General features: G+C 45.0%; 2 protein-coding genes across 4 annotated transcripts in view; one reads left to right on the top strand and one right to left on the bottom strand.

Moving 5' to 3' along the window:
• The first annotated feature begins 140 nt into the window (after positions 1-140).
• On the top strand, positions 141-23,630 carry PANX3 (pannexin 3). Of its 2 annotated transcripts, none has more exons than XM_044281974.1 (5): positions 141-297; positions 15,293-15,435; positions 17,427-17,641; positions 19,027-19,700; positions 23,308-23,630. In XM_044281974.1, exons 2-5 carry the CDS (start codon positions 15,340-15,342, stop codon positions 23,334-23,336), a joined length of 1,014 nt encoding a protein of 337 aa, XP_044137909.1. In that variant the 5' UTR covers positions 141-297; positions 15,293-15,339; the 3' UTR covers positions 23,337-23,630. The 2 variants fall into 2 exon arrangements, with proteins under 2 accessions (XP_044137909.1, XP_044137908.1); XM_044281973.1 differs by lacking the exon at positions 141-297 and adding an exon at positions 10,757-11,029.
• The window catches only part of TBRG1 (transforming growth factor beta regulator 1), a 44,018-nt gene continuing 40,566 nt past the window's right edge, over positions 23,280-26,731 (bottom strand). For both annotated transcript variants that reach the window (XM_044281968.1, XM_044281969.1), the window contains one exon: positions 23,280-25,127. In XM_044281968.1, coding sequence (XP_044137903.1) covers positions 24,976-25,127 — 152 coding nt within the window. In that variant the 3' untranslated portion in view covers positions 23,280-24,975. The remainder of the gene's footprint in view (positions 25,128-26,731) is intronic.

The following is a 26,731-nucleotide window of genomic DNA, read 5'->3' as shown; positions in this document are numbered from 1 at the left end:
ACTGAATTCAGTGTAATCACCCGCCGGCAGCTCACTTCCGGGTCCTGTGCTCTTATCTGCACATCCCCCTACGTCATATGATGCGTCGCATATGTGCGCTCCATGCCTCTTTCTGGGTCTGAGCAGGTGCTCCTCCCCCGGGCCAAACAATCTTCCTCCATGCTTATAACTTCTTCTAGACGCGCCTGCGATGCTTACTAGTGCTTTTAATAGCACGGAAGCATCATGCCCGTCAGCGCTCAAGAGCCCCCAGCCATCGCGCACTGCTGTGCCGTGCATCAATATTGGGGACCGCAGGTAAGTAAGGGCAACCACGGTGAGAGAAGAGTGTACCACAGGCTTCCCCTCCAAAGACAGGAAACCATACTGAAGTTGGAGGGGAGACTCCACCTTTTTTGTACTTCAGGTTTCCTGTCTTTGGGGGCGGATCCTCTCTCTCGTGGTGCTGTCGTGGGTGAGGGGAAAAATGGCAGGGACCAAACAAGGTGTGTGAAGAGCACACAAACATGCTCACATTGAGGGGGGAATTTATCATGAGGAGAATATTTGAAGTCAGCTTTGCTTGAGTCTGTGTTGGAGGACTTTGCGCCACATTTATCAAATGTTACATGTTGTTTGATAAATTTGGCTTGTCCTTAAACCTAACACTTCTGTCTGGAGAAGCTACTGTACTCCACTCTTACTACTCCACCCTCCTCCTGGAGTGAGATTGCAACAATTTTTTTAAAGCAATGATAAATCTGGAGTAAAACTCATTAACATAGCTAACCACACCCACTTTCCCACCCATATTACAAAACTGGAGTGAGTGGTGTATACATGCAAAAAGTCGCAAAATTTAGCACAAGTGAGTGTAAAAAAAGTCACAAAAGTCCTATTTTGAGACTTTTTGATGCCAGAATTCTGGAGTGAAGGTATGATAAATCAGGTCTCGAGTGTTTTGCTGGCAGAATTAGACGTAGATTCTGCGACTGCTCCAAAAAAAAAAAAAAAGACTTGTCCTTTGTTGGTGCAGTGTCCGGATAGGTGCTGCTGTCCAAGGTGGTGGGTGTCCGTTTATGGTTTAGCTCTATTCCTAATGAAAAATATGGCAGAAACCAGAGGGGGTTCTGCCACAGAATACGTGTCAGAATTTGTCAGAATCCGCCATGTGAACCTGGCCTTAGGGTGTGTTACTTTGTGTCACAGTGTTAGGCCTCTTTCACATGGGCATGTGCGTGGGGCAGCCGCAGCGGATCGCAAAAAGATAGGATATGTTCTATCTTTTTGCGGAACGGAAGTACGGGATGAAACCCCACGGAAGCGTTCCATGGTTCCGTTCCACACCATTCCGCATCTCCGGATTTGCGGACCTATTGAAGTGAATGGGTCCGCATCCGTGATGTGAATTGCCCATGGAACGGCACCCGTGTATTGCGGATCTGCAAATGCGGTACACGCCCGTGTGAAATGGGCCTTATTTGTAATTGCAGTAAAACCGCAGTGGTTTTCATAAAATGCTCTGTTGCAATTACAAAAATCACCATAAAAATGCTACACAGACTGGTACTTATGGAGCTTTCACTGAAGCTATAGCCCGACCATACTGTATAGCACCCGCATGCAGTTTTCTGTCAGGACTTGGAGAAGGAGGACTGCGGCCCAACTCTGATCCAGTGCTGCAATTTCAAAAGTGAGTTTCCATAAATAGCTGCTAAAAATAACTTGTAGCAGTCTGGTCAGGACCACCAACTTGTTGCCTGGTAACGGTTGTCAGGGGGCGGTCCTGACCACACAGCCAGACTCGGAGTTCTTATTTCCACTCTTTGCTGTGGCGTCTTCTCCAGGGCAAACGAAGATAAAAATCTAATGAACATAAATAACAAATGTGATTATTTTTAGATTAATTAGCATCTAAAAAGTCATATTTAAAGGGATTACCTCCTTTAATACAATACTATAGGCCAGGGGTACTCAAGTACTTTTTGTAAAGGTCCACATACCTGAGTCTGCCGTAGGACAAAGGTCCGAGCTGCAAAACAAAATAATATATAAGGCCTCTTTCACACTTGCGTTGTCCGGATCCGGCATGTACTCCACTTGCCGGAATTACACGCCGGATCCGGAAAAACGCAAGTGTACTGAAAGTATTTGAAGACGGATCCGTCTTCAAAATGCGTTCAGTGTTACTATGGCAGCCAGGACGCTATTAAAGTCCTGCTTGCCTTAGTAGGAGCGGGGAGCGGGGGAGCGGTATACTTACAGTCCGTGCGGCTCCGGGGCGCTCCAGAGTGACGTCAGAGCGCCCCATGCACATGGATGACGTGCCATGCGATCACGTGATCCATGCGCTTGGGGCGCCCTGACGTCACTCTGGAGCGCCCCCGGAGCCGCACGGACTGTAAGTATACTGCTCCCCCGCTCCCTGCTACACTTTACCATGGCTGCCAGGACTTTAGCGTCCCGGCAGCCATGGTAACTATTGAGAAAAAGCTAAACGTTGCATCCGGCAACGCGCCGAAACGACGTTTAGCTTAAGTCCGGACCTTGCGGCAAGTGTTCAGGATTTTTGGCCGGAGCAAAAAGCGCAGCATGCTGCGGTATTTTCTCCGGCCAAAAAACTTTCAGTTCCGGAACTGAAGACATCCTGATGCATCCTGAACGGATTTCACTCCATTCAGAATGCATTAGGATAAAACTGATCAGGATTCTTCCGGCATAGAGCCCCGACGACGGAACTCTGTGCCGGAAGACAAGAACGCAAGTGTGAAAGGGGCCTAAGGAGGGACAACACTATTGGCGTGTAGAGCTGCATTATTTATTTTTTTACAATCCACACCTCCAAGCCCACCTAATCTCCTTTCTGCAGACCCAAGAGTAAGAATGTCCTTTCAGTGCCCCCTAACAATAATGATGCCCCTCAGACAGTATGATATCCCTTTAGTGCTCCACAGAGTATGATACCCCTAAGTGCACCCTCACAGCAGGGTGATCCCTTGGTGCCCCCACACATTATGATGCTCCTTAGTGCCCCTGACACATTGCGATGCCTCCTTAGGCTACTTTCACACTCGTGTTTGGTGCGGATCCGTCATGGATCTGCACAGACGGATCCATTCAGATAATACAACCATCTGCATCCCTTCAGAACAGATCCGTTTGTATTCAGAACGGATCCGTTTGTATTCAGAACGGATCCGTTTGACACGCAATGCAAGTCAATGGGGACGGATCCGTTTTCACTGACACAAACTAGCACAATAGAAAAAACTGATCAGTCCTCCATTGACTTTCAATGGTGTTCAAGACAGATCTATCTCGGCTATGTTAAAGATAATACAAACGGATTTGTTGTGAACGGATGCAGACGGTTGTATTATCTGGTATTTGGCTCAGTTTTGTCAGACAGACACCAAACGCAAGCAGTGTTTTAGTGTCCACCTCCAAAGCGGAATGGAGACGGAACGGAGGCAAACTGATACATTCTGAGCGGATCCGTATCTATTCAGAATGTATTAGGGCAAAACTGATCTGTTTTGGACCACTTGTGAGAGCCCATGATGGATCTCACAAACAGAAAGACAAAACGCCAGTGTGAAAGAAAGTAAGTTCCTCCCCACAGAGTATGAATACCCTAGTGTCCCCTCACAGTAGGATGATCCCTTAGCTGCCCCTCATACAGAATGAACCCCACTTAAAAGCCCCCAGAACAAAGTGATGTTCTCCACATGCCCCCCATACACAGTATGATGTATCCTGAAATGCTCCCCTCACAAAGTGATGCCCCTTAAATGTCCCCCACACAGTATAATGTACCCTTAAGTAGACTTCACACATTATGAAGCCCCCACACAGTGCTGCCCACTTAAGTTCTCCCCACATAGTATGATGCCCCTTTAAGTAGCCCCCACACACAGTGACCCCCTCATAGATTATGCCCCTTTAGATAGCCCCAACATTGATGCCCGCCTAATAATTATGCACCCTTTGGTGGTCCTCCTCACAGAGCTATGCCCAGCTCACCACCCATTTATGCCCCCTAGCTGGCCCCAAGCTTTGCCCCCTTTAGTGGACCCCCACAGATTTATACACCTTTAGACGCCTTCCCACAAAGTTATACCCCCACAGTGCTGCCCTCTCCAGTGACTCCACACATAGTGATGCCTCTTTAAGCATCCCCCTAAACACAGTGATGCCCCCTTCACAAATTATGACCCCTTAGATGGCCCCCAAACAAAGTTATATCCCTCACAGTTATGTACCTTAGTTGGCCCCTCACCCATTTATGCCTGGTTAGATGCCCCCCCCCCCCCCCCCCCACACACACACCACCACAGAGTTAAGTGCCCCCCACAGAGTTATGTCTGCTTTAGTGGTCCCCTCACAGTTTTGCCACTTAGATGTCCTCCTTCAAAGGATAATGCCACCTTATATGCCCCCCCCCCCACACACACACAGTTATGCCCCCTTTACCCCCCCCCCCCCCACAGAGTAGTGCCTCTGGTGTAAAAACTCACCTATGATATGTTCTACTGACCAACAGAGCCTCTGTGCTCCGCTGTTTGTGGCAGAACGTGATGATGTCAGTACATCGCACCTGCACGCACTGGACTACGAGCAGCACGGGAATGGCGAGCAGGAAGCTGACTGCTCTCTGCTTCACCATTTTATTCAACTGGATCTGTGTCCTCAGGACACAGGACAGACTTGAAAGTGGGACATGCAGGGGTCCGGACAGCTGGCAACCGAATCCAGACCGCGGTCCGCCAGTTGAGTGCCCCTGAGACCTTTAAGAGGCTCTCTGCTATGGCTCAAAGAGTCAGGGAATAAAGAGTTAAAGTGGGAATTCTCCCCCTCCCCCCTTCCTCTGTATGCCCTAATAGAAATTAAAGGGGTGCTTTGCTTTGTACCACATGTCCTCTGTCTGTGTGCATATAATGTGCCATTCTGAACTATCAGACAGGCATTAAAAAATGGAATAAACAGGACAAGCGTTTATGAATCCAGCAACTTTTATAGCTGCGGTTTTGGGGCCATGTTACAGTTTCATTACAGGAGTGTATATGACTCAAATGATGGACTTCTGTGCCATGGAGAAAGTCCAGGCTCTTGTGGGTTAATGAGTGATAACCTGGACATGATATGGTTAAGTGTTACACTGACACGATTCCATTCATGGTTCCATGTGAATGTGTCTTCCCTGCAGGATTCTGCATCACCAGGCGGCTCTGTGCCGGACTATACGGGCATCAGCTCATTACAGGCCATGCTGTAATGGATTTTTCCGTATACTTAGTTATGTTGATCTTCTATATATACCTGAGCACACCGCGCCTCTCCCTGGCAGGGCTATTTCAGCGACTCTGTGCCCCCCTCTGTCTGCACAGTGCGAGGGGCTGCAGCTACAGGCTGGGGCTGGTCCAGTGTGGTGACTGGCGCCCCTGCCCCTCTCCTCCACTATGTAATTATAGATTCCACAGCCGCTCTGCAGTATAATCGTGTGTACAGAGCACTGCCCCCCAGAATCAGACACTCCGCAGCAAACAGACGTCCAAGAGGCGTTCTCTCCAGATGTTTCGTAGGGAAAGCTGGGTGACAACCATCACAGGTAACCCAGATTTCCCAGTCTGTTCTACTGCAGTGAACTTGGGTGACCATGTATAGGCTTCTCCAAGTACAGCTAAAACATGGGATAATGAAACGTTCTGGAACTTTGTAATATTCAGTTCTTCACCATTTTCAAGATCTCTGCTTGCAGTTTATTAAAGGGAATGTCTTAGTGACAGCCAGAGGCTCACCTTGAACAAGCCCTGCTGACACAGCTGATGGACTCGTTACCAAGCTTCCAGGGCTGCTGAGCGGCGATGGAAAAAATCCCCTTATAAGGCCTCATGCACACGACCATTTTTTTTTTAAGGTCCGCAAAAACGGGGTCCGTAGGTCCGTGATCCGTGACCGTTTTTTCGTCCGTGGGTCTTCCTTGTTTTTTGGAGGATCCACGGACATGAAAAATGAAAAAAAAATGTAAGTCAAGTTTGCCATTGAAATGATAGGAAAAAACGGACACGGATCACGGACACGGATGACAATCTTGTGTGCATCCGTGATTTTTCACGGACCCATTGACTTGAATGGGTCCGTGAACCGTTGGCCGTGAAAAAAATAGGACAGGTCCTATTTTTTTCATGGCCAGGAAACACGGATCACGGATGCGGCTGCCAAACGGTGCATTTTCCAATTTTTCCACGGACCCATTGAAAGTCAATGGGTCAGTGAAAAAAAACGGAAAACGGCACAACGGCCACGGATGCACACAACGGTCGTGTGCATGAGGCCTAAAGATCATTTCACCGCATACAAGCAATCCCTTCTCATATTCAAATCCTCACTCGCTGATGCAAAACAGGCCTACTTCTCATCTCTCATATCTTCCCTGTCACACAGCTCTAAACAACTTTTTAGCACTTTTAACTCCCTTATCCGCCCCCCAGCGCCCCCACCCTCTCCTCTCTTCTCAGCTGAGGACTTTGCCAAATATTTCAAACAAAAGATAGTCCACATCAGAGAAAGCTTTACTACACAGTCCCCACAGACCCTCTACACAACTGCTCAGTCCTCTTCTCCCAAAACCAGCTTCTCCACAATTACAGAAGAAAAACTCTCCACTCTACTCTCCAAATCTCATCTGACCACCTGTGCACTTGACCCAATCCCATCCCACCTCATCTCTAACCTCAACGCAGTGTTTATCCCAGCCCTAACTCATCTCTTCAACCTATCACTAAACTCTGGTGTCTTCCCCTCTGCTTTTAAACATGCTACTATTACACCCATCCTCAAAAAGCCTTCACTTGACCCATCTTCCTTGTCCAGTTATCGCCCCATATCACTTCTTCCGTATGCCTCAAAGCTACTTCAACAACATGTCCATTCAGAACTGTCCTCCCACCTCTCCTCCTGCTCCCTCTTTGACCGCCTACAATCTGGCTTCCGAACCCACCACTTGACCGAGACTGCCCTTACCAAAGTCACCAATGACCTACTGACAGCCAAAACCAAGAAACAATACTCTGTCCTCCTTCTCCTTGACCTGTCCTCTGCCTTCGACACTGTTGACCACTCCCTTCTGTTGCAAACTCTCTCATCTCTTGGCATCACTGACCTGGCCCTCTCCTGGATCACATCATACCTCACAGACCGGATGTTTAGCGTCTCCCACTCCCGCACCACCTCCTCGTCTCATTCTCTCTCTGTTGGTGTCCCGCAAGGCTCTGTCCTAGGACCCCTGCTCTTCTCAATCTACACTTTTGGCCTGGGACAGCTCATTATCACTCCTACGCTGACGACACACAAATCTACCTCTCTGGTCCAGACATCACCACCTTACTATCAAGAATCCCAAAATGTCTATCTTCTATATCATCCTTCTTCGCCTCTCGCTTTCCTAAACTTAACATGGATAAGACAGAATTCATAATCTTTCCCCCATCTTGTTCAACCCCCCCCCCCCCCCCCCCCAACAGACCTATCTATCATGATCAATGGCTGCACACTCTCCCCAGTCAACAAAGCCCGCTGCCTTGGAGTGACCTTGGATTCTGCCCTTTCCTTCCGACCGCACATCCAAGCCCTTTCCACCACCTGCCGCCTCCAACTCAAAAACATCTCCCGCATCCTTGCTTTCCTCAACTTTGAATCTGTGAAAATGCTCATTATCTCCCGCCTAGACTACTGCAACGTTCTCCTCTGTGGCCTTTCATCTAGCACTCTCGCACCCCTCCAATCTATCCTCAACTCTGCTGCCCGACTAATCCACCTCTCACCCCATTACTCCTCTGCCAATCCCTTTACTGGCTCCCCATTGCCCAACTAATTAACTTCAAAGTACTAACAAATACATACAAGGCCGTCCATAACTTGTCCCCTCCCTACATCTCTGAGCTACTTTCCCGATACATCCCCACACGCGCACTCCGATCCTCACAAGACCTCCTTCTCTCCTCTCCTCTCCTCTTATTGCCTCTTCCCACAATCGACTCCAAGATTTCTCCCGTGCATCCCCCATACTCTGGAACTCGCTACCCCAACATATCAGACTCTCACCTACAGTGGAATCCTTCAAAAGAAACCTGAAAACCCAACTCTTCAGACAAGCCTACAACCAGTGACCCTGCTGCCTCTATACCGCCATGACCAACTTACCCCGCACCTACTGTGTCCTTCTCCCATACCATGTAGATTGTAAGCCCTCACGTGCAGGGCCCTCTCTCCTTCTGTACCAGTTTGTAACTCAACTTGTTTATGATTACTGCAATTGTCTGTATTATGTATGTGCACCCCTTATCATATGTACAGCGCTATGGAATGAATGGCGCTTTAATAATAATGTATTACTGTGGACAATCCCTCCTGCCCTGGGCTCCCAATACATTGTAACGAAGTCTCATTTGCCTGATGGGCTGTCAGTATCTCAATGTAAACTATTAATGTTCTCGGTACCTTCCCACTCACAATCTTTGATACTCACAAGATCTTCAAGACCTTCTCTCCTCTTCCCACAATCGCCTCCAAGATTTCTCCTGTGCATCCCCCATACTCTGGAAATCTCTACCCCAACATAGCAGATGCTCAACTACTGTCGAAATCTTCAAAATAAACCAGTGGCGTACCTACAATAGAAGCAGACTAGGTGACTGCTATGGAGCCCAGGGGATGGGGTGGCCCCACACAGAACATTATCTTCTCTTCCTCGCATGAAAACACTGCAGCCACCACTAGGGGGAGCTCGAAGCATATAGATTATTACAGCTTCCATTGTAGTTGTATTAACTCCTATGCAACGAGCTCCCCCGAGTGGTGGCTGGAGGCAGCCAGCTAGCTTTGTAATAGAATTGAAAGCAGAAGGTTTATCAATCGATGTATGGATGCCAGTTTTCTGGTGTAAATACATTGAGGAATATGGCGTCCAGAATGAGCACCTTATTTTTGAAGCACCTGTGTCACTTTTTCCAACATAAAAGTTGCATAAAGTGTGCGAGACCAAAGACAACTTTTTTTATTACAATGTGAATTTTAATTACAATTTTTATACAAAAAAACCCCCTTAAATTTGTCATAAATCTGCATTGTTCTAGGTGCAAGGGTCCCATACTAAGTTTTGCTGTGGGGCCAGTGTCGGACTGGGGTGTCTGGGGCCCACCAGTAAAATTCATTTTGGGGGCCCACTGTACGGATACATTCAAATATAATAAATAATCTGAACATAGGCTTGTTGAGGTAAGTCTGCTGTGTTATATGCCACTTGTGCAGGGGGTGGGAGACTAGGGGCCCACCTGTACCCCTGTGGGCCAGTCGGAGCCTGTGTGGGACCCTATAAGACCTGGTTACGACCCTGCTGAAAACCCATCTCTTCAGACAAGCCTACAACCAGTGTTGGCTTGGCCCACCAGAGGATCCTCCAGTGGGCCCAGGCTCTGATACTGTAGTGGACCCCAAAGGTCCAGGAGAAAGAAAACATTAGAAGCTACCTTTGGAGACAAATTGCCACTAGGGACTACTACTTTGAATCAAAACCTATTAGATTTATTTGATAATATGGGGGTTGGCCTCCAAGAATAATTTCCACTGGTGGGCACAAGGAACCCCAGACCAACCTTGCCTACAACCTACAGTAACCTTGTTGCGCTATACCACCATATGACCAGCTTTACTCTCTGCCACTGTATCCATCCCCCATCCCTTGTAGATTGTAAGCCGGCACAGGCAGGGTCCTCTCTCCTTCTTTACCAGTTTGTAACTTGTCTTGTTCATATTTATTGCTATTGTTTTATATTATGTGTATAGTGTCCTTCAAACTCTCTTTCGGCACTGATGTTGAGGGAGATAAGGATTGGACATGTTGGAGTTAAGCATGCCCGATCCTTTTGTTCTCGAGAAGATAGGCCACTGCCAGAGGTATTTTGTACCATTCACTATATATGCATGCTCGGCTGACAGTTATCTCATATGCATGGCCAGTTTAAAGGGGTATTCCGATCATTGCACGTTATCCCCTACTCACAGGATAGGGTGTAATAGATTGGTGGGGGTCCTGCCACTGGGACCCTCACCTATCATTAGTACAGTGATCCTGTACCCCTCAGAACCCTGTGAAATAAATGAAGTGGCAGGTCGGGCATGCTGCTCCATTCATCTCTGTGGAAATTCCGGATATGGCGGATCGGTGTACTCTCCTGTCTCAAAAACTCCCATAGAGATGAATGGAGCAGCAGTGCACATGTCCGACCTGTCCCTCCGTTCATTCTGGGGGCTCTGAGGGGTACAAGGCTCCTGTTCTCATGATTAAGGTGGTCCCAGTCGTAGAACCCCTACCAAACTAATAGTTATGACCTTAAAGTTATGCTTCTGCTCCAGTCAGCTGTCGGCGCTATGGGATGAGCCTGACAACATGCGTTATGTTGGATGCTTTACAGTGGGATTTATTGCAGATCTGCCACTGTATTTACATGGATAATGACAAGGCTTCTAGCCCTCAGATCTCTATATAGATCGCGCCCTGTAATTGTCAGGACACCAGGGTCACATTTGCTGCATGGATCCTCCAGGGCTCAGCCTGCAGGTTTACATGTGGTCAGTAAATTATAAGCTCGCAGCAACAGGAACATTTCAGGGTATTTTTGCTCTTCTTGTATTTTAATGAATAAAGGGATTTATTTTTGGAAGAATTCTTGTCAGTATTTAAGCTCCTGGGAAGGCAGTGGCTGCTGTCAGTCTGAGCCGGGGCTCTGGGTTATTGCTGAGGGACAAACTATTGGGGGGCTTTCTTCTTATTTTTGCTGATTTTCTGGATTTTTGCTGATATTAGTAGCCAACATGTCAATAGCAAACAGAGCAGCAGAGTATATGCTCTCAGATGCTTTACTGCCGGATACCCCTCCAAATAAGAAAGGCCTCCGCCTGGAATTACCCCTGGATTATATCCTTAAGGTGGTCTCTGTTGGCCTCCCCCTGCTACTTGTCTCATTGACCTTTGCCCGGGAACTTTCTACAGGTATGTCCTGTATTACTGCTTTTGGATGCCCTCACCCATAGGGGCATATTCCTTATGGGTAATAACAACAGGGTTCATTTTAAATCTTGTATCATTTGGAGTCACTTTATTTTAGGTTCTACTTATCTTTAGCGTCAGAATTTCTGTTCATTCTGTGCCTCCTGGTGCAGAAAGAGAATGCCAGTACTACAGTGAAGACTGACACACAGGGGTAGATCTATCATAACTGGTGTAAAGTAAAACTGGCTTAGTTGCCCATAGCAACCAATAAGATTTCACTTTTTATTTTTTCAGCGCTCCTTTGGAAAATGAAAAGTTAAATGCTATGGGCAACTAAGCTAATTTCCCTTTACACCAGTTATGATAAATCTCCCCCGCAGGCTGAGTAGAGGAATAATCCAAGTACATTAGGCTAGAATCACACATGCAGTTTTGATGTAGTTTTTTTTTTTGTCCATGTGAATCCCAAAAGAAGAAATGTACTATATGGCCACTTTCACACAGTCAGTATTTGACATCAGTATTTGTAAGCCAAAACCAGGAGTGGGTCCAAAACACAGAAGAGGCACTAACATTTCCACAAGACTTTCTCTCTTTAGGTTCCACTCCTGGTTTTGGCTTACAAATCCTGAGTGTAATTTCGCCTCTTTTGTATCCAGCTCTGTGTTTGCACAAAAACTGCTTTTTCAGTGTAATTTCAGTCTTTTGCACACAAAGAGGGGACTTTAGAAAAACATGGTTGCTTTCTTCCAGAAACAGCGCCACACCTGGCCATGGGTTGTGTATGGTATTGCAATTTTGCTCCATTGACAGGATTTCCGCACAGAAAAAATCCACAAAGTGTACATGAGATTTGTGTAATCCCATACACTTTGCTGGTACTGTAATACGCTGGGGGGTTTTCCGCATGGGAATCGGCGTGAAAAAAACACGCGTATACCGCAATGTGTGCAGGTGGCCTAAAGGCTCTTTCACACGAGCAGGTTTTGATGCGTGTAGTGAGCACATAGCATCCGGACTGAATCCTGACCCATTTCAATGGGTCTGTTTTTCATGCATCATCTTTGTTTTCAGGAAAAATCGCAGCATGTTCTATATTCTGCGTTTTTCACGCAGGCTTGAGTGACAATGGGGCACATTTATCAAGCTTACCTGTTTTCGCCAAAAATTTCACCCGGCTTCTTTCTTTTGCTGAGTATTTATAAGTCACACAGCAGTTGATGGATTAGACTAGCCATATTGTTATTAGGCCTTGTTCACATTTCCGTTTTTCACCGACGTGTGCTGTTCACATTTTCTGCAGACAGCACACGTATCCATTGATTTAAATGTGTCTGTCCACATTTCAGTATTTTTTTACTGACCGTGGGGGCATGCACTATTTTGATCCATGATGCGGACCAAGCACACCCATTGAAGCCTATGGGTCCGTGACAGTCACTGACACACATCCGTGTTGTGTCCCTGTTGCGTCCATTTTTCACTGAAGTCTAATAGGAGATTCTTTGGAAATTTTCAGAGCAATGTCGGGTGAATTACGGATGACACACCGGTGGTAAAAACGGACACACGGACCAACCACGGATCCTTCATTGACAGCTTTAGAAACACGCTTTTTCTCACGGACGTGACGCTGACACGGAAATGTGAATGAGGTCTTAGTCTAACCTCTGGTGGTTGTTTTTCAGATAGACAGGTTCATATTTACTAAGACTGGTATAATTTATTTTTGAATGAAAAAAGTCACATCATTGTGGAGAAAAGTCGCATGCAAGAAAAAAAAAAAGTTGCAGTTCACCACTGAAAACAGAATTCAGGAACCAAAAAAATGGCGCACCTACCATACATAGATCGGAAAAAAAGTCACAAAAATTAGAAAACTTCTGAATTAGTCATAATAGTTGAACGATGCGCAAAATCCCCCTAAACAGGAACAATTTCAGTAGTAAATGAGACAAAAAATAAAAATAAGAAATAAGACTGTGTAAAACAGTATTTTTGCGCCTGTTTTATTTTGTTAGTATCATTTTCTTCAATTTATCATGTGATTCTATGTGGGTTGATTAACAGTCTGTTGACATTATTTTTAGACTGGTTAAAGGTGTGTCGTAATTTTTGTGTGTAATTTATGACCGCTGTGGATTTTGAAAGTCAAAAATTTAATGTAAGAAAGTCGCATTTTGGACTAAAAAGTCGCAAATATGTTTTAAAAAGTCGCAAAATAAAATGAAATGAAAAGTGTCATCCATCCATTTTGTGACTTTCACCCTCACTGCCAAAATTGTGTCACACGGCCGGACACAAAAGGGGACTTGTGACACATTTTACGTCTAACAGTGTTGCAAGTCCATAAGTAAATTTGCCCCATGCCATATTGCTTGTGTGAAAGAGGCCTAAGGCCCCTTTCACACTAGTGAGCGCATTGCACCTGCGCAGAAAAAAAATGAATGCAATTGCAGACAAAACTGACTGAACTTGCTTGCAAAATGGTGTGCGAGTTTCACTGAACGCACCCTGAACGCATCCGGAGCCAATCAGTCACGCTCATGCAAAAGAGGGTTAAGGGTGGCTGCATCCTTGCGGAGTACCACAGTTTTTCAGCATGGATTTTTGTGTGGAAAAACCCCAGTGTAGTAATGTACCAGCAAAGCTTATGAGATTAGCCAGATTTAATGTACACTTTGCTTTTTTTTTTTTTATGTGTGTGAAATCTGCAGTATGTCAATACTGCGATAAATACTGTGGATTTATGTGGATTTCTTTGTTTGGTTTTGGGTGGATTTCATGCGGATTGGATTTTCTGCCCATAAAACTGTGGGTGCAGCTGCCCTTGTCCAGCATTTCTGCTATATATATATATATATATACACTAGCAGAAGGACCCGGCTTTGCATGGGTATATTTCATTTTCATGTTTCCGTGTGTCGTAAAAAGATATCAACAGTTTTCCCCATGACAGTGACCTCTACAGTACCCGCCCCTTTAACAATGGCCTCCACAGTGCCCGCCTCTTTAACATTGACCTCCACAGTGGCTGCGCCTTTAACATTGACCTTCACAGTGCCCGCCCTTTTAACAGTGACCTTCACAGTGCTCTCCCCTTTAAAAGTGACTTTTACAGTGACCGCCCCTTCAACAGTGACTTTCACAGTGACCTCCCCTTTAACTGTGAGTTTCACAGTGACCTCCCCTTTAACTGTAATGTTTCAGAGTGACCTCCCCTTTAACTGTGACTTTCACAGTGACCGCCCCTTTAACAGTGACCGCCCCTTTAACAGTGACTTTTTAAAGTGACCGCCCCTTTAACAGTGAGTTTCACAGTGCCCGCCCCTTTAACAGTGACTTTCACAGTGACCACTCCTTTAACAGTGACTTTCAGTGTCCGCCTCTTTAACAGGGACCTTCATAGGGCCCGCCCCTTTAATAACAGTGACCTCCTCAGTGCCTGCCCATTTAAAGGAAACCTGTCACCAGTTTTATGGTGTCCTAACTAGGGGGAACATAAATAAGTGACTGATTCGCTTAGCAAAATGCTGGGTCACTTTCTATAATTGACCCAGTCAATCTGCCAACATCTTGTATTGAAAAGCTCCAGCTGATAATGATTAATCCTGAATATTCATGAGCTCCTGACTCTCCCCGCCCACCTGCTGCTGAGTGACAGTTTGTTTCCATAGGAATCAGCAGCAGGTGGGCAGGGGAGTGGCTATAGCTGTAAATTAAATATACGCTGGACTCAATGACATCACGCTGGACTCAAATCAACTCATCAGCATGCGGCATCTTTGTGTGTATATTATGAGATAACCATCTGTCACACCAGTAAGTGAATACATCTAAGGTACTTTTTAGTAGTTAATGATTGCATATAATTAGTTCGATTATAATCAAATATCCACATGACAGGTTCCCTTTAAGCAGTAAAGAAAAATGGCTGGGTTGTTATGGAAACCTGGAGTAAAACTGTGTTGATGGCAGTTGGGATTTGAAGAGAAAGACTTGCAGGCTTGTATTGGCTAATGTGGGTCATTTTTTTGGGTATATCTCAGGAACGGTACGTCCTAGAGAGCTGAGGTCTAAAACCTTCCTGGATACCTAATGTACCTGTGTGCCAAATTTGGTTAAGATCGGTCCAGACGTTTGGTCGCGCATAAAGAACGTCTAGACAGACAGAAACAAATTTTTATATATATAAGATATATATAGCGCATCTGTCGGGTGCCTGGGTGTGTATAGTATCAAATTACTTTTCCTCTATTACAGGGTCACAAATTATCTGCTTTTCTCCAAGTAATTACACTGAGAAGCAAATGCAGTATGTGGACAAACACTGCTGGCAGTCACTGACGCACCACGACTTCACCGACAACGGCAAACTGTCATCCACATCCCTGTGGATCCATAAGGTAAGAATCCAAGAGGGCGGGCGGGTGGGCGTCCATACATATCAGGGCTCTACTCACCAGTGGTTGCCCCATGTTGTATAGAGGAGCCCTCACATGCTGCTGAATTTTCCACAATGAAATCCACCACATAAAGACATTCCCTATATTATGTTATGGGGATAAAATACATTCTGTAGCAACCAATCAGACTCCACCTTTCATTTTTCAGAGCTCCATTGTAAAATGAAAGGTGAAATCTGATTGGTTGCTATGGGCACCGAAGACGAAGAAGTTTTCCTTCACACCAGTTTTGATAAATCTCCTCCTCGTTATAAAAAGCAGGCACCCGGGATTAATGTATGCGATCAACAATAATGTTAATCACATACATTAAAGGGGTTCTGCAGTTTTTTTAAACTGATGATCTATCCTCTGAGACCCCTGCTGATCAGCTGTTTGAGAAGGCAGCGGCACTGGCAGTAGCGCCGCGGCCTTCTCGCTGTTTACCGCAGGCCCAGTGACGTGATGACTAGTATCAATGGCCTGGGCTGGGCTGGGCTCTGTTCACTTGAATGGAGATTAGCCGCGCCCAGGCCAGTAATTCTATTTGTGACGTCACTGGGCCTGCGGTAAACAGCGAGAAGGCCGCGGCGCTACTGCCAGTGCCGCTGCCTTCTCAAACAGCTGATCGGCGGGGGTCCCAGGTGTCGGACCCCCGCCGATCAGATGCTGATGATCTATCCAGAGTATAGATCATCAGTTTAAAAAACTGCAGAACCCCTTTAAACCCCTCAAATGCCGTGGTCAAATGTGACCATGGCATCTAGTAAGTTAAAGACCAGGAGCATGGCCATGCTCCAGCTACCGCCAGTGAGAATCAGGGGAGTAGTAGTGTGTGTGTCGCAGCCCTTTACTCAGGAGTGATACCAGGCTGCCACACATTAGTTTCTAAGGGGTGAATGCCTGTGGCAGGGCTCCATAGGAACTTAGTGTAATTCTTATAGACTCCAGTGCTAATGCATTGGAGTCTATGAAATAAACAATCTAATGATTCTCTAGGCTAGGGGAACTATTAAAAAGTGTAAAAAAAAAGTTTTAAAAAATATATATAATTTTTTTTTTTTTATTCTACCCCCCTTCCCCCAAATTTTAAATACATAAATAATTTTAAAAAAAGTAAATGGGTTATCAAATTTTTAAGACATGCCCCCCAAACACATGTCCCCGGCATCCGTGGGGAGAAAAAAAAAAAAAAAGAAATTCAGCACCTCCCCCAACAGGGTGACACCACATGTTTTGATCCACACGACAGAAATAAGGGAGTGATTTGAATTTGTAGATTATTTCTATATATATTTTTTTAAATATCATGGACAGCTCCGTACACGTAAAAATTTAAATAGTATGGGGGTCAGAATATAGCAATGCAAAGCAAAAATTTAGTTTTTTTCCGGCGAAACGGCGTTGGGAGAAGGCAACTGCAGAGTCGGCGTGCTACAGATGGTATTGATATGAATGGATTCTCTATGCTGCCCTTATATATGTACTTTAAAAGACTCGTATGTGGCCATTGTGCCCTGGGTGTTAGTAATGGTTTCATCGGGCGTACTGTGATAGTGACCTAATTGTTTGATCATATTCTGTTCTGAGGCTGACGGACTCTGCAGTTTCCTCTTTGTCCTCTCTTGGGGTATCACCTGCTGCTATTCTACCTACATGTATTATATGAATTGAATTATATTTTTTCTAAAATTGACGGAGGTAATTTATTCTTTGTGGGGGTTTTCTAATGGAGTTTATAATTTGGTGTGTAAAACTATGCTAAAGGAAAACTGGCTTAGTTGCCCATGGCAACCAATTAAATTCCACCTTTCATTTTTCAGAGCTCCTCTGGAAAATGCATGGTGAAATCTGATTGGTTGCTATGGGCAACTAAGCCAGTTTTCCTTTACATCTGTGTGATAAGTCTCCCCCATAGTGTTCTGTTAAGTTCTATCCTCTGATTTCGCTAGGTGTTCCCGTTCACGCTGATGGTTGTTGCCATGGTGATGTATGTTCCGGTTGCACTGTGGAGATATATTTCCAAATCTGCATTATACCCAGATCTCCTCTTCATCATTGATGAGCTCGACAAATCCTACAATCGATCCATTAGACTAGTGCAACATTTACTGAAGACCCACAGGACCTGCCCGGACCCGCTGCTGTTCTGGGAGGAGCTGAAAAGGTGCAGTGAGTATAGCACAGCAAATACAGTGGAACAGCTCTGGCTTATGGACTTACATTGTCATTCACTGCCAACAAGCAGAGATCTTGAAAATGGAGAATGAACAAAACGGGACATTTATTAAGACCAGCATTTTACATGTTTGTCTTAATTTATCCCACCCCCAGCATAAGATGGGGCAGAACTGAAATCTATACCAGAAAGGGAGCTGGGGTAGATATCAGGTATAGATTATGACTTTTTCATGGCATAGGTTATATTAAATATGCTGGACCTGCCACCAACTCCCTACCCAACCAGTAAAGAGTGGGGCTGAAAACCCCCAAAAAGTTTTAAAATATTGTACATACAGGAATATTGTTAGGCGCCTGAGTGTTTCTTTGCTTCATTAAAGGGTTTTCCAGAAGTTAGAACATTGATGGGCTATTCTCAGGAAAGGTCATCAATATCTGATTGGCAGTTGTCCAACTGCTGCCACTGCCACCGATCTGCTGTTTGAAGAGGCCGTGGAGCTTCTGTTAAGTGCTGCAGCACTTCACTTGAATGACATGGAGCTGCGCCTAGGTCTGTGATGGCTAACCTCCGACACTCCAGCTTTGGTAAAACTACAATTCCCAAGATGCACACTTGCTTGGTTATTCTCAGAACTCCGCAGAAATGGATGGAGCATGCTGGGAGTCGTAGTTTCACCACAGCTCGAGTGCCGGAGGTTAGCCATCACTAGCCTAGGCCATATGACCATGGAACGCCACGTCACTGGCCTAGGAAGAAGCCGCATTGCACACCATAGTCTCTTCGAACAGCTGATTGGTGGGGGTGCCTGAAGTCAGACACCCACCCAATATTGATGATAAGGAAAGGTCCTCAATATTATACTCCTGGAAAAAAAAAAAAAAAAAAACTTTATGGACATTGAACCATGTCTAGTGCTCATGGATTTATACAGGTTTTCATTGACCTCAATAATATATTTGTAAATTATATTGCTGACCTACACTCAGGATAGGTCATGAATATTTAGATCAGCTATTCGAAGAGACTGGTGCCCCGTGAGCGCCGCGGCCTCTTCCTAGGCTATGTGACGTCACTGTACATTGGTCACATCGCCTAGTTGCAGCTCATCCCCGTAGAAGTGAATGGGGCTGATCTGCAATACCATGTACAGCACTGTGCTTGGTGATCTGCTGGGAGTCCGCAGCCCTCACCAGAGCTCTGGTGAGCGTGGCAGCTCCCTAAAGCAGGTGATTGGTGGGGGTGCCAGGACTGGGACCCCTGCCGATGTGATAAGGATAACTTATCCCCAGGATCCTAGATAACCCCTTTAAAAACACAGCCACAAGTTCCCATTAACCCCTTTGAATGTATTGTCATTACTTTGTTTCCAGTGCTCGTCACGTCCGATACTTTGAGTTTCCTCTGCTGGAGAAGTATCTTAGCTGCAAGCAGCGGTCGCACTACATTGCCTTTACCTACATCTTCAGGAACATCCTCCTTTTACTTCTCATCCTCCTCAGCTGCTTCTACCTCGGATTCTTCCATCTTAACATCTTCAACAAGGAAGAATTTATCTGTCATGTGAAGCCAGGAATTCTGGTGTCTGAACCATCCACATCCGAATTCGTCAAGTGCAAATTATTATCTCTGTCCGTCTTCCAGGTGATCAGTGTGGTCAATGCGGTGGTTTACCTGCTGCTGTTGCCCATCATACTGTTCAATATAAGCAAACTGTTTCACTGGGACAAGCAATTCCTGAACGTCTATGAGATGCTGCCCGCCTTCGATCTCCTCACCAACAAGATGCTTGGCTGCCCCATCAACGACCTGAACATCATCATCATGTTCCTCCGTGCCAATATTTCCGAGCTAAAGTCTTTTGGCCGCCTCAGTGTCCTTTGTGCGCTTAAGAAGACAGCCCGGCACAATGAGAAGATCGACACCGTGGTGGACTTCATGACACTGCTGGTGGGAATGGACGAAGATTATGCAACTCCTGATTTTTCATGTGAGGAAAACATGGTGGCGAGTGAAGCACAACCCACATCAAAACCAAACAGCTTTGGTGAGAATCACCTTGTCCTGCTGAATATAACATATTCTGTATGATACTATAGAAATTCTGATAGTCGGAGTCCGGCTAGGTTCACATGTCCGGCTGTCCTCTCCAGGAGGCTGTTCTTACATAGAATGCCGGGAATCGGCCAGACAAAAACTCTTGCAAGCAGCAGTTTTTGTCCGGTGGATTCCTGGCATATTTGTTGGGTAGTGGCCGGATCTCTGCCAGACCCATCATGATCAATGGGGTCTGACGGCAGGCAGCCATATCTGGAAGAACAGTGCCATGTGAAAGAAAGTAGCCTAAATCTTCAGACATAGTTTTGGTCCTGCCATTAAATTTTTTTTTTCCCCAGGAAGAAGAGGAAGGTACAAAAAAATAAATAAAATTATATATATATATATATATATATATATATATATATATAAATTCCTGACTTGATCAGCACTTTTGGCCATTTAGCACCTGGCATTTTTAATATCTATTTATGTCCCTTCTTCCCCCCTAGAATGTCACCTCCTCTGCAGAGTTGTATGGGAAAAAAAATTCAATTATCAAAGCTGACTCGTTAAGGCTACTTTCACATTAGCGTTTGGGGCTCAGCTTGTGAGTTCCGTTTAAAGGCTCTCACAAGCGGCCCCGAACGCATCCGTCCAGCCCTAAGGCTACTTTCACACTTGCGGCAGTGTGATCCGGCGGGCAGTTCCGCCGCTGACTGAAAGCATTTGTGAGACGGATCCGGATGCGGATCCGTCTCACAAATGCATTGCAAGGACGGATCCGTCTCTCCACTTGTCATGCGGACCGACTAATCAGTCTTGTACATTTTTTCACATTTTTACCGATCTGCGCATGCCGGAACGACGGATCCGGTATTCTGAATGGCGGATCCGGCGCTAATACATTCCTATGGGAAAAAATGCCAGATCCGGCGTTCAGGCATGTCTTCAGTTTTTTTTCGCCGGAGAGAAAACCGTAGCATGCTGTGGTTTTCTCTTTTGCCTGATCAGTCAAAACGACTGAACTGAAGACATCCTGATGCATCCTGAACGGATTACTCTCCATTCAGAATGCATGGGGATAAAACTGATCAGTTCTTCTCCGGTATAGAGCCCCTGTGACGGAACTCTATGCCGGAAAAGAAAAACGCTAGTGTGAAAGTACTCTTATGCATTCTGTGTGGATGCGGATCCGCTCAGAATGCATCAGTCTGGCAGCGTTTGGCCTCCGCTCAGCAGGCGGACACCTGAACGCTGCTTGCAGCGTTCGGGTGTCCGCCTGGCCGTGCGGAGGCAAATGGATCCGTCCAGACTTACAATGTAAGTCAATGGGGACGGATCCGTTTGAATTTGACACTATATGGCTAAATTTTCAAACGGATCCGTCCCCCATTGACTTTCAATGTAAAGTCTGGACGGATCCGTCTGAAGCTACTTTCACACTTAGAATTTTTTCTACAATATAATGCAGACGGATCCGTTCTGAACGGATCCCATCGTCTGCATTATATGAGCGGATCCGTCTGGCAGACCCCAGACGGATCCGCTCTGAACGCAAGTGTGAAAGTAGCCTAACACATGTTGAGACACAGCAATAGAGATTATTTACAAGTGGTCACGTGGACCAATAGTTGTCTCTTGGTTTACAGGTGTTAATTTTACCTCTATAAAACGTAACATTTATTTCCTTTAATAAAATTGTTTCTACTTGTGACTAAAATTTAAAATTCTCAGCTGTGTCTGAGTTTATTACTACAACCGTTGTCACTAGGATTTGCGCTGTTCACCCACAGTGCACGCTAGTTAATAAGAGGCTCTCGTATCTTTCCTCCCTAACAGGTTCCCCTTTTTGATACGGTTACTGCCGTTATGACATGTACAAGCGCTGTTATTTCACAGCGCAATAAAGCTAGGAGTCTATGGAGCGTTCTCTCTTATCAGGTCTTCCTATCCTCTGCAGTCTGCGCGATAGTCACTTCTCACAGACACACGCTGTCTAAAATACATATAAGATTGAACGCATGCGCTATGGAGAATTTGGACTCGCTCCATGTCAACTGAACGCATGCGCAATGGAGGACCAGTGTTCGTCTAATGTATAAGTCCATTGACATGCGCAGTGGGAGACGTATATAGAGAAAACCATGTCTAAGTTTTAGAGCCTGCGCAAAGAAGGCGAGCATCGATTGGACAAGTGCCCAAAAGGGAGTGTTTAGAAGATCGTGCAGACCGCAGAGGATAGACTCCTAGCTTTAGTGCGCTGTGAAATAACAGCGCTTGTACATGTCATAACGGCAGTAACCGTATCGAGCAGGGGAACCTGATAGGGAGGAAAGATACGAGAGCCTCTTAACTAGCTAGTACTGTGGGTAAACAGTGCAAATCCTAGTGACAACGGTTGTAGTAATAAACTCACAGACACAGCTGAGAATTTTACATTTTCGTCACAAGTAGAAACAATTTTATTAAAGGAAATAAATGTTATGTTTTATAGAGGTAAAATTAACACATGTAAACCAAGAGACAACTATTGGTCCACGTGACCACTTGTAAATAATCTGTATGGGAAAAAATGTCACACATTGCAAGTGATTTATTTTTATTTTTTTGAAGATACAAACAAAAAAAAACAACAACAAAAAAAACACTAGGCAATGGGTGGGAGGAACTGCCAGACCCAGAGCTTGATGCAATTTGAAAAACCATACCCAAAGCTGCAAAAGCCCTCAAAAACATCAGAAGAAAAATGAGTGTGGACTCACCCCGCCCAAGTAAATTTTTGGATCCTTTTTAATAATCTGGAATATTCAATAATCTGGAACTTGTCAGGTTGCATTAAAGGGAACCTGTCACCGGGATTTTGGGTATAGAGCTGAGGACATGGGCTGCTCAATCGCCGCTAGCACATCCGCAATATCCAGTCCCCATAGCTCTGATTTTATAGATATGTAAACTAAACTTAGATGAGTCCGGTCTCCTCCATGCTTGAGAGAGGAGTCCAGTGTTCTCTGACTCTGAGCCCAGCACTGCACCACATCCTCCGAATCTCCTCTTTGCTACCCGACGTCACAAAGCTAGAGTGCCGTAATCTCACGATGCGCGAGCTAGCGCATGCGCAGTGTCGGCATAGTGTTCCTTCCCTGTGCTGGCATCAGCCTCAGGGAATGAACTGCGCATGCGCTAGCTCGCTCATTGCGTGATTATGGCGATCTAGCTTTGTGACGTCGGGAAGCAAGGAGGAGATTCGGAGGATGCGGGGTGGTGCTGGGCTCCTTCACAGTGGGCATGGCTGGACTCCTCTCTGAAGCATGGAGGAGACAGGACTCATCTAAGGTTCATTTACATATCTATAAAATCGTTTTTTTTTTTACAAAATAAAAGCACAGAGAGCTATGGGGACTGGATATTGCGGATGTGCTAGCGGCGATCTAACAGCCCATGTCCTCATCTCTATACACAAAATCCAGGTGACCGGTTCCCGTTAAAGGAATTTTCCTATACTAGTTGTCTGGGTTATAACAGACCAGCTAATGATGTGTCTGTAGTTTCATATGTATGTACTATTATACATTTTCTTTTAGTGGACATGCTTTTTTTTTTTTTTTTTTTTCCAGAGATGGTAAAAAAAGAGGCCAAAACATAGAAGATCTGTCCAGGTGAAGGAGAGACGTGTTCCCCTCTTCACATTCTATTAGGTTATTTGTGAGGGAGAAGATCATGTGATGTGCCGGATAACACCACCCATCATTTCCAGCTTGTTATAACATTATCTTCGTTGGACATGATCGTCCTCTTTTTTTTTTTTTTTTGGGGGGGGGAAGGAAGGAGTTCTGCTGTGGGCAAGACCCCTCCCTCTCCTATAGTCACCCCCAAAATGTCCCCTACAGCACAAATTCTATTTACGGATTTATATAAATAAAGTGAAATAGTAATTTTATGGCAGGGTCTGTCCACCACAGGAGACAAGTGTATAGCACCTTTACTTGGCTTGTGCCCATGGGGCACATTTATCAAAAGTGCCTAAAAAAAAAAAACTAAACAAAAAAAAATATATTTGTTGTCCCCCAGCAACCAATCACAGCAAAGCTTTCATTTTATCACAGTAGTTTAAGAAAAGGAAGCGGAGCCCTGATTGGTCACTATCGGCAACAAAAGGTCTTAGAGAATTCTAGTACATTAGGCCCTTTATGTTCCAAGATCTCTGCTTGCTGTATACTGAAACATACTTTGTTTACCTTCAGAGTCTGAAAACCCTGTCCTGACCTAGCCCTACCCCCACAGCTGAAGCTTTGTTAAAATGTATCAGTACTGCAAATTTCTTCCCCGTCCTGGAGGATAGCGCAGAAGAATTGCTGGACAATAGGTTTTCAGGCTCTGAGCTTAAACAACATTTCTAGTCACTAACAGCAAGCAGAAATCTTAAGGTTTTAAGATTTACTAACACGAGGGCAATATATCAAAATAAGTGCAAGGGGAAAGTGGATTAGATACCTACAGAAACCAGTCAGAGTTCAGCTTTCATTTTGCAGACGTCACTTGGAAAATGAAAGCAAAACTAGTGTGAAGGAAAACTGGCTTAGCTGCCCCTAGAAACCAATCAGATTACACCTTTCATTTTTCAAGCTCCTTTGGAAAATGAAAGGATCAATCTGATTGGTGGTCAGGAGCAACTAAGTCAGTTCTCCTTTACACCAGGTTTTATTACTCTCTCCACATCCCCAATATCTCCTTCTACGTGTTCAAGGGGTTGTCTACTAACAAACCCTTTTTGTTAGACGGGTCCAGCTGATGGGAGCCCCAATAATTGTCTGTTATCCGTGAGTGTACTCGGCATCAAGTGTCCAATTGTCCCGCAGCGCCATCACAGGAGAAGTGAAGCATTGCACAATTGTCATTGAAATCAATGGGTTGTTCTGCCATGTAACAAACAAGTATCCAGCTAATAGATGAAGATCCTAATTTGGAACTCCTTCCCCAACCATAAATTAAAAGTTTCCTAGTATGGTGCTTTTTTCCACGAGACTAGACGAGCCCTATACTAGAAGTAGAACATTTTTACACTTATTCTATTGCTCACCGATCGATACGGTAAAACATTGTCACATGAGAAGCGAAGACGCCCAGTTAATTCCAGGACGCTTTGTGTTTTCATCTTCTATTGTAAAAAAGAAAATAAAAACAACACAAAGTAACAGCACCGCTCTATGTACAACACAGAGATCAGCGACGTGCACACTGTGTCCTCACATTCATAATAAATACGACACACACACTTCCAGCAGCTACTCTGGAGACCCCGGCGGGCTGTACTGGTTGGCAGATGGAGACTTCAGGTGCTGGATGTCCCTGGAGAGCTGGGTCGGAGCAAGGAACATCTCCTGATAGGTGGAGACATAATCGTGTGCGGCATGGATTTCTGGGAGGTCTAATGTCCCTAACGTAATACAGAAAAGGAGGTAAAACATTAGAAATATATTTTGTAAAGAAAGATCTAGTAGATTGCTTAGAGGCATTAATACTAAGAGAAATGGCTGATATCAGTGACATCTTATTACAGTAATGAGAAGAGCGGCAGATATCAGTCACGTGTTATTACAGTACAGTTAGAAGAAGAGGAGCGGTTGTTATCAGTGACATCTTATTACAGTATTCCGTAGTTATTAGTGGAGTGGCTGATAACAGTCACATCTTATTACAGTACAGCTACAAGAGGAGCGGCTGATATCAGTCATCTTATTACAGTACAGTTACAAGAGGAGCGGCTGATATCAGTCATCTTATTACAGTACAGTTACAAGAGGAGCGGCTGATATCAGTCATCTGATTACAGTACAGTTACAAGAGGAGCGGCTAATATCAGTCATCTTATTACAGTACAGTTACAAGAGGAGCGGCTGATATCAGTCATCTGATTACAGTACACCGTAGTTATTAGTGGAGTGGCTGATATCAGTCACATCTTATTACAGTACAGTTACAAGAGGAGCGGCTGATATCAGTCATCTGATTACAGTACAGTTACAAGAGAAGCGGCTGATATCAGTCACATCTGATTACAGTACAGTTACAAGAGGGGCGGCTGATATCAGTCATCTGATTACAGTAGTTACAAGAGGGGCGGCTGATATCAGTCACATCTGATTACAGTACAGTTACAAGAGGGGCGGCTGATATTACTCACATCTGATTACAGTACAGTTACAAGAGAAGCGGCTGATATCAGTCACATCTGATTACAGTACAGTTACAAGAGGGGCGGCTGATATTAGTCACATTTGATTACAGTACAGTTACAAGAGGAGCGGCTGATATCAGTAATCTGATTACAGTACAGTTACAAGAGAAGCGGCTGATATCAGTCACATCTTATTACGGTACAGCACCATGAGAGGAGCAGCTGATATTAGTTACACATCTTAATATGGTACAGCAGAATTATAAGAGGAGCATTATGAATGTAAATGTCCCTGGAGGTTTTCAGCACTGGAAATATGGGACCTGTCTTTTATACCTTTGAAAAACACTGCAGCCTGAAACGGCTGACAACAGGAAGCAACAGACTGCACTTATCTATCCTACAGTGAGCTTGCCTCCAGCTTGAAATGGCTAATAACAGGGAGGAATATACTGTGTTAATCTTCACATCCCATTTCAAGGGTCCTTTTAAGAAATGTGCACATTTGGCAGATTTGCAGCAGATTTTTGGGGCAGAATCAGCACCAAAAACAAGCAACAAAATTCCAGTACAAGGCATGTGAGTGCGGTTTAAAAAAATCCAATACACGTAATTCTAAAAACAAATATGCGCTTTTGAAAAAATTTCCAATCCAGTGTGCCGTTTTGCTTTATTCTTGGATTTGCTGCAGATTTTGCTACATCGCTATTTAGAAAGTAAGTGGATTCCAGGTAATTTCTACCACATGAGCACAAAGCTTTGATCTCCTCACCTTAAAGCCTGATGATTTCTCCCCTACCTTGTCTTTATATAGCCCCATTCTCTGCATATTATGTATCCACACAATGTAGCAGGGCATTTCC

This window comes from Bufo gargarizans, chromosome 2 (assembly GCF_014858855.1).
Source record: "Bufo gargarizans isolate SCDJY-AF-19 chromosome 2, ASM1485885v1, whole genome shotgun sequence".
In the NCBI taxonomy this organism is placed as follows: domain Eukaryota; kingdom Metazoa; phylum Chordata; class Amphibia; order Anura; family Bufonidae; genus Bufo; species Bufo gargarizans.
The sequence above is the reverse complement of the archived record's forward strand: the minus strand, read 5'-3'. Positions and strand labels throughout refer to the sequence as shown.

Coding starts and splice junctions, on each gene's coding strand:
- PANX3 (XM_044281973.1), top strand. CDS start 10,852: ATGTCAATAGCAAACAGAGCAGCAGAGTATATGCTCTCAGATGCTTTA. Junction 17,642..19,026: donor TTCTGGGAGGAGCTGAAAAG/GTGCAGTGAGTA, acceptor CTTTGTTTCCAG/TGCTCGTCACGTCCGATACT. Junction 19,701..23,307: donor ATCAAAACCAAACAGCTTTG/GTGAGAATCACC, acceptor TTTTTTTTCCAG/AGATGGTAAAAAAAGAGGCC.